General features: G+C 43.5%; 1 protein-coding gene across 1 annotated transcript; it reads left to right on the top strand.

The window, feature by feature from the left end:
• Positions 1-7,453: 7,453 nt before the first annotated feature.
• Positions 7,454-8,307, top strand: LOC119297840 (probable calcium-binding protein CML21). Its single transcript, XM_037575468.1, has one exon. It carries the CDS (start codon positions 7,504-7,506, stop codon positions 7,987-7,989), a length of 486 nt encoding a protein of 161 aa, XP_037431365.1. The 5' UTR covers positions 7,454-7,503; the 3' UTR covers positions 7,990-8,307.
• Positions 8,308-8,541: the final 234 nt, after the last annotated feature.

Below are 8,541 nucleotides of genomic sequence, written 5' to 3'. Positions count from 1 at the left end.
AAGGCTAGTTCGAGTTGCCTGAAGGCCGGAAAGTGCAGAGAAAGGGCTAAGGTATGGCTTGCACATGCAATGCTACAAGGCAGGTAGGCCATCAAGAACTGAGATATGACTCTGTTCAACAAGTTGCTTCACTATAGGTTTGGTTCTAGTCCTCTACTCCTTGTACCCAAGAGATGTGGAATGCAAGAAGAAACAGTTACCATGTGGAATGCCGAAAATCAATTAGATCATGTACTAGACCAGCACAAGATTTCATATGAATGTTTAGAGAGAATAGATTATTAGGAGCATGAACAATTGCTTATTATATCTCCAACCTGATTTTCACTGTGAGTCCCCCATCCCCTGTAACTTTAATCCCATAAGAATTCGTCCATAGGTGTAGCATCTCTCTTCAACTAACGTGCACTCCTATTTTAGAAACTATAAACTACTGAATTTTGGACATTTTTTTTCCTGAAAGAGACATGAGCATAATTTGCAAACGAATTAAGAAAAGACAAATTAGGAGTCATAGATGCATGCCAAATGAGTTTCCCATTTTAATAGCTTAGAAATAGAAGAAGGGAAAAACGAGAGGATTTGGTGCAGCCAGTTGCCTGTGCAACCCATATTCTCTGTTCTCTCCTCTTTTCTATATTTTCTGATTTTCCAAATGATTCATTGATGTTAGTAATGCTATATGATGTGCACCTGCAGAAATTCATCTAATAATATGACCATTTCTGACCTAGACAAAAAAAACAATATCCAAATGTATAGTGCTCAGTTAAATAGCATGCACATGATATAAGTTATCATTTTTGTACAGGTCACAAGAAGTTATATTTTGGTATGAATTTTCACAGATGCGGCTTGCATCCATGAATTATTTCAAAAAAAAATGCAAACTGCGAAAATCAGAAACAGGGGAGAGAGAATATATGATGCACGGGAAACTAGTTGTCAAAATTACTTTCCGAAGGAAAACTTCCATTAAACAAAACACTCAGCAGAAACAGCCAGCTACAGATTCAGTAATTTATGGCAAGTTGCAGAACACTTGACCCTAGCTAAACATGGTACAACTTTGGACAAAAATTACACTGGTTTTTTAGAGAAAAATTACAATACATACCTTTTGAAATAGAGTTCTTTCCTTTCTAACTTAAGACTCCAAATGGTGGAAGCAACAATGAAATGAAGACCACATGAGATGCTGGACTGGATACCAGACATGCATGGAGCAGATCACGAAGTGAACAAACAGCAACATCTGTCGAGCAAGTTAATTCAGGCATGCACACCATCCGACTGATCAACAACACATCTAAGACTGAAGGTTCAGCGGCGACTGGTAAGACCATGAACAAGTTCCTGATCATTAGTCCAACACACTTTTGTTTCCTTTCAGCTGGTCAAGTGTCAATTTGGAGCTCCAAAATAATAGCATGATGTGCGAAACTGATGATATCTCAACTGAATCCATCCATATCTGCATCGCAGAATAGATCGTGCCATGATGCTATTGCTACCACTATTGGCTCCAGCATGCCCCAAACATTTGGCCCCATCACAATCTACTCCAAAGTGATCATGCTGCAACACTGCATGCGCTGATCACATGGCCTTGTCCCTGGCCAACTCTTCACAGTGACAACTACTCTTCACACCCTTCACCTTGCCTATAAATTCAGGGAGCGGCTAAGCTCAATACCATCACTTCATCAGCTCACCCACCACCAACTGAGCACTACAACACCCATAGCTCACTTTCTCTGGAGCTGAAAAAATAAGACCCAGAACCAACCATGATTAGCATGAAGAGACTTGCTCAACTGGCAAAGAAGTGGCAGAGGGTGGCGGCACTTGGGAGGAAGAGGCTCACAGTGACAGCCAAAGAAGATGAAGAATGCTGCACCTCTGGAGTGGTAAAGGGCCACTGCATCATGTACACGACCGACGGAAGCCGTTTCGAGGTCCCGTTGGTGTACCTCAGCATGATGGTCTTCGGAGAGCTCCTAAGAGTGTCCCAGGAAGAGTTTGGTTTCGCAAGCAATGGAAAGATCACACTGCCTTGTGATGCCGCAGTGATGGAGTATGTCATGTGCTTGCTCAGCAGAGATGCCTCTGCCGAGGTTGAGAAGGCATTGCTGAGTTCTATGGTGATATCTTGCCACTACACTGTTTCTGTGATGCCAACTGTTGGAGCCAGCCAGCAAATTTGCTGTTCGTAACCCCTGAAAAACATGTGTGCAGAGACCCTAATGTTGTCTTCTGCTTGTTGTAGTTAATACCTGGATAGTGTAAGAGAGTTAGATAATAGGCAATAGGAAAAGGAAATTGTTATGTAAAGCTTTTTGATCATGCAAGCAAGCAAGCAGGGACATGGGCAATCAGCAATTCAGCACTAGCTGTCATTGTTTTACTTAAATTTAAATTGAATACAATAATTAATCTCTCTGCCTCTGTACAATCTAGCACTAAGTAAGTCCTTAAAAAATATTATAAAAACTGTAAGAAAGTGAAATGACTGTGTGGCACAATCTATATGCAGTGATGAACCCTCAGGATATAACTTGAGAAGGTCCTCGGGGTAAGAAATACCAAACTAGTTGAAAAAAAGGTAATGGAAGAGAAACCAGGTTTTATTTAGCAGTATACGGCAGGTCTCTTTAGTAGAAACAAGCAACTGATGCTTAAATGTTACCTAAAATTTGAATGCGCATGAACCAATTAAACTGTACAGCAGGCAGTAGGCCAGAAAATGCTCAATGAGAAGTGTGTCGGTACTGCATTGAGTACATGTCTATTATTCATACCTTCAGTTAGCAGCTAAATTCACAAACCATGCTTTACAGCTGGTCAAATGACCCATACGAAAGTGCAGAGAAGGCACTAAGAAATGGATGCCACATGCAATGCTCATCAACAGAACTAAGATACAACACTGTTCATCAAGTTGTGTTCCTTGCATCAACTAACTGAGTCTATCTTCAACCTTAAAAAAAGGGCAACCTGGTGCATGTAGCTCCCGCTTGCGCAGGGTCCAGGGAAGGGTCCGACCACTTTGGGTCTATAGTACGCAGCCTTTCCCTACATTTCTGTAAGAGGCTGTTTCCAGGACTTGAACCCATGACCTCACCTTAATAATAAAAATTAAGAACACACATTAAGCACAATCACAAACCCAATCAAGTCAGCTTCTCACCTGCTAAAATAAGACCATTGAACACCGAACTTCTGAACCATTCTGGCTAGCTTTTCCCATGGCAATCAGAAGACGTGCCTGCCAACATCTCATTGCACGATAGCAACAGAACTGGTCCTCACATGTTGAACCCAGTTTGCATGGGATCCTCATGCTACTAATCCACCAATGTGGCACTGGTAGTGCATTGTGATGCACCCAGCATGGACCAAACAATTGGCGCCATATCAATATCTGATCCCCATCACGTTGCCTTGATCTGCTTGCAAATTGCATGTTCTGAACTCATCATGGTATTGTCCCCTCGCCCAATCATGGAGTACTTCTCTTCAGCTATAAATAAACTCTTGGTTCAGTGGCCTCCTGACACCGTCGCTTCACCCCCACTACTCCGTAGGAATTGTCACAGAAGAAAGTATCCACAATCTGCAAAACCATGAGCAGGCTTCATTCGGAGAATCAATGCAAAATGAGAAGCAGGTTGTTCTTAACAAAACAAATCTCCACCAAAGCTGTGCTTTCCTCTGGAAGCAAGTCAAGAGGCTGCGAAGTGCATACCAGTACATTTGCTAACATACGGCAATTTCTTTACAGCCACCAACACAAGCGGAGCGACAGCATGGCATATAATCCGATACCAGCCAGGTTTACCATAAGGCTGATGAATCCTTGTGGAATACGTTGAGAGAAATGAGAACTTCGTTTTGGCGCCTGCAGCGGTCGGTAGCATTACAAAAATAATAATTACAATCACTTGCAACAGCACATGCATGCCCAACACAAAAAGAAACATCATTCTTATTCAGAAATCCAGTGGATGTAAGCCATGAAATACTGAAATAGCATGATCTTTGTCTAACAAATCAGAAAGAAATTCTTGTTTACATATCTAGTATGCACCGAAAAAAAAGTTGCGTCTGCTAGAGAAGAGATCGTTTCTCCTCGAATCTACTCCGATCTGGTTGGACTAATCATTCACAGGCCGGGAGAGATGCGAACGAGGGGGTTACCTCTCGGCGTACTGGAGGAAGCGATCGAGCTTCTTCAACCTCCAGCGACCGCGCCGCCACGTCCTTGACCACCTGCGCCGCACCCGCACGCACGCACACACGCGGTCAGTCGGGATTCTGCCAGGATCTACGGCGAGAAGAGGGGTATTTCCTGACACGAACCTGATTCGAGGAGAGGAAGCGCTGATTCGCAAAAGAACCGCCGCGGCTGCGCCTGCAATCTCCGGCCGCGCCGCGCCGCGCCGGATGGATCGCCGGCGGGGACATGGGAGAAGAGGGGAGCTCACCCCTCGCGCGCCCATTTGAGCCGGCCCATGAGCGGCGGCAGGGCGCCCCGTATTTTTCTTGTTTCGTTTTTTATTCCATTTTTGTTTTTTCTAATTTAAATAATTCAGGATTTCGAAATATTTACACAAATCAAAAAAAATGCGAAGTTTGAAAATTTTCATGAAGCAAAAAATGTCCTCCAAATAATATTTACGAATTTGAAAAATGTTAGTGGTTTCAAAAAATATTCGTGAATTTGGATATTAATGAACATTTTTTATCAGATGAAACTATTTTGATTTGATGAACATTTTTTGAACTTGATGAATAAATTCTCAATTCAAGAATTTTATTTTTAAAATTTGGCCAAATATTTTGAAAAGTGAATGAACATTTTATGAATTTGATGAACATTTTTAAAATTATGGTCAACAAAGTTTGAATACAATGAACATTTTTTGAGTTAGATAAACATTTTTTGTGAAAAATATGGATGAACAATTTCGAATTTCGATGAAGAAATTTTGAATTTGATGAACATTTTCAGAAATTGACGAAAAAAATTTCAAATTTGATGAATTTTTTTAAATGATGAACAAAATTCGAATTGGTGAACTTTCTTAAATTCAATCAACAACTTTTGAATTTGATGAAAAAATCCCGATGAACAGAAAATGAATTCGATGAACACTTTTTGAATTGGATAAACAAAAAATGTTCACGAATTTGATAAGAAAATTCACACAAAAATGAAAATATTAAATAAAAAGAGAAAAGGAAAGGAAAACAGATAAAAAGGAAAAGAGGAAAAAAGGAAAGGAAAAAAGAAAAGGAAAAAATGAAGGAAAAACGTCAAATGGGTTGGCCCGTACGAAATCCAGCGCGCGAGGGGGTACGCGTGCGGTTGCTCGACGGCGCCCTACGTGCCGAATAGGAAGCACCGGAGAAGAGAGACTAGAGAGGAACGAGCAGCGGCGAGTGCGTGCGTGTGGGCTTCATTTAGCTTTTTGGCCTACGCCATCTCTATGACCTGGGCCGGCGCGACGGGTCTGGGCTGTCTTTTCCATGGACCTAGGCCAACATTTATTTATGTTCTTAAATTTTCTCAAAAAAATCATGTTCTTAAGTAAACACCAGCATTGAGTTTTTTTTTCATCGACCAGCGTTGATTTTAAATTCTAGATTTATCGAGCAATTGAGCTTTATATTGTCTATGTTCTGTATGGGCATTTTTTATAGAATGTTATGAGGTAGTTATAAGCGTAAAAAAAATCAAAGTTGCCAATTTCTTCTCCTGTGATTTGCTTCAATCCTAGGTCCATCAATGGTCGCATGAAAAGTGCCCTCCTTAGTAGATGGTTGTCCAGTGGGGCAAAGAGGTCCAACTATAGTCTTCAGAACGCTGGGCCCTGAGTAATTTTACTTGCTAGCAACAAAGAGTTTATTGTATCGGCCTTTGTTTACAATAACTTGGTAGTAAAACACAAGTAAAACCTTCAATCAGAATGACACGATTAGTCTGAAAGCCCAACTAACACTAGAAAACCTTCGGATGTGTTTGGTTCGAGGGATAGTTTGATTGACTATGGGTATCCCTAACCACATGATTAGGGATAACCATTTTTACTTTTTGGCTAGGTGGGATGTCAAATGGTTAGAGCTAGCCATCTATATGTTTGGTTTGAGGGACAAAGGGCGGGTAGGTTGTTATGATAACCCCTTCAGACAAGCAATTTGAGCAAAAAAGGTTGACAAAGGGTGGTGGTTCGAGAGGAACGCGCGGCGGTGAGTGCGTGTGTGTGGGCTTCGTTTAGCTTTTCGGCCTACGCCATCTCTATAACCTAGGCCGGCGCCATGGGCCCGGGTTGTCTTTCCCCTTGTTTTTTTGGCATCGCCCAGAGTTTGAGTTAAAATTCTACGTCGAGCAATTGAGCTTGTACCATGTCTATGTTTTTGTAGGAGTATTATTTTTAAAATATATTATGAGGTACTTTTGGAGAGGGTTTTCTTTTGTTTTGAACACAATACAGACGCAAAGCGCTCATACATACACGCGTACACTTACCGCTATGCACGTCCTACCCCTATGAAATTTACGAAGTCACCGTAGGCGCCTCGTCGTCGACGAGAACATCCCCTCCCACTGAAAGCACGTCACCGGAAATCTTGAAATAAATCCATAAATAATGCGAGCATCAGGACTTGGGGTGGACAGGTTTTGGGGTGGGATGGAATGGCAGACGTGTAAGTGGCTACGGTCCGGACATCGGCAAAGCCCCCTTGATTTGCGTCCGGTTTGCGGGAAAATAGACGTCTGGACGATCCACGGATTGATAGGGGATCGCGTTGGATTGCAAAATCCGTCCGAACCGCTATGTCCAAATTGTTGCAGGCGGTTTAAAGGTTCGTGATGAAGATGTACCTAAAGAATGATTTGCAGGAAAAGGACGGCGCCTATTGTTGGTTGGTAGTGGTAGGAGAAACTAACTATTGTTGAATTGAAAAACAGTCATTTCCTAAATAGACAGATCGCTATCCTCATCTTTTAACGGCATAAAAGGAGCCCGCAAAAAAAAAGGAGCCCATTTCCAAGTTGTAAGTCCCGTTTTATTTTTCCTTTTTCATCCTTCTCACCCGTTTCAGCGTCAAGACCGTGTGCTTGCCGCGTTGACGGCTTACAACTTGCATCAGCCACGACAAAGCTCCATTGATAACGGTTGGAGCTGGCGTACACAGCAAGCAAGTACCATATGTCACAACGCGTTGCGTATATAAACAACCGACTGGATCAGTTTAATTACGTACTCCTACTTTTGATTGTGGGATAGGAAATGATGACCTTCCCGAACTACAAGGTTGACATTCATAGGAGCCCATCGTATTTGGTCAAGTCGTTCTCTGTGGAGCGCTGTCTATCCTTTTCATTTGGCAAAACAATGGCTGGCTTATATATACACCCCCTAGCAACTTCATTCGCTCTCACAAGCAAACAAACACTTGCAACCCCAAACTTTAACTTCTTACGTGTAGCACACAATGTCTACGGCGCCGCCGCAAGCGAACCAGCAGCAGCAGCAGCGCCACCGGAGGCTGCGGGTGCGGCGCGTGTTCGACCTCTTCGACCACGACGGCGACGGGGTCATCACCGCCGCCGAGCTCTCGGGCGCGCTGGGGCGCCTGGGGCTCGCCCTGGGCGCGCAGGCGGACGGGCTCGTCGCCGCCTACGTCGCGCCCGGCATGCCCGGCCTGCGGTTCGCGGACTTCGAGGCGCTCCACGCCGAGCTCGCCGGGGGAGGCGAGGAGGACGAGGAGGCGGAGATGAGGGAGGCTTTCGCCGTGTTCGACGAGAACGGCGACGGGTACATCTCCGCGGCGGAGCTGCAGGCCGTGCTGGAGCGGATGGGGGTGCCCGAGGCGGCGTGCATGGCGAGGGTGCAGGACATGATCGCCGCGCATGACCGGGACAGCGATGGCCGCGTCGACTTCCATGAGTTCAAGGCCATGATGGCTGCCGGTATGTAAATGTAATGGCTTAGTTATAAGAAGAATCTGATTTCTCGTTCCAAGTGATGTACTGCTAGTTTACTACTACTCTCTCCGTTACAAATTACTTGTCGTGGTTTTACAAATTTGAACTAAAACCACGACAAGTAATTTGGAACCGAGGAAGTATGTGCTAGCTATATGTACAAGCTAGTCTGTCATGTTTTTCCTTTTCTTTCTTGGAGGCAAAGCTAATCTGTCATGTGCATACTGCATAACTGTAAAAAAAAAATGTGCATAGTCCTGTACCTTTTGTAATCAACGTCTCCTGTAGCATCTGGATTTTCCTCTCTGTTTCAGGTTGTGTGCAGTTCCTTTTGATTTTCTAGTTGGACAACTGTTTTTAGCTGAATTTGGCCTATTAGCAAAACTGGATAGTAACGCACCATAAGTTATTGTAGGCCACAAATGATCCCAAAAGTTTATGGGCCCTTAAAAGACTAAAAGTTAACATAGGCTGGAAACAGACCAACTGAATCATGGGTCGTTAATGGGCCAAAGCAATTTTATTATTCAATGCGGGCCAGAATC

Source organism: Triticum dicoccoides, chromosome 5A, assembly GCF_002162155.2.
Source record: "Triticum dicoccoides isolate Atlit2015 ecotype Zavitan chromosome 5A, WEW_v2.0, whole genome shotgun sequence".
In the NCBI taxonomy this organism is placed as follows: domain Eukaryota; kingdom Viridiplantae; phylum Streptophyta; class Magnoliopsida; order Poales; family Poaceae; genus Triticum; species Triticum dicoccoides.
Note: the sequence above shows the minus strand (reverse complement) of the source record. Positions and strands in the feature narration are given on the sequence as shown.

Bases quoted from the DNA above. Each gene is read 5' to 3' on its own strand.
- LOC119297840 (XM_037575468.1), top strand. From the start codon at position 7,504: ATGTCTACGGCGCCGCCGCAAGCGAACCAGCAGCAGCAGCAGCGCCAC.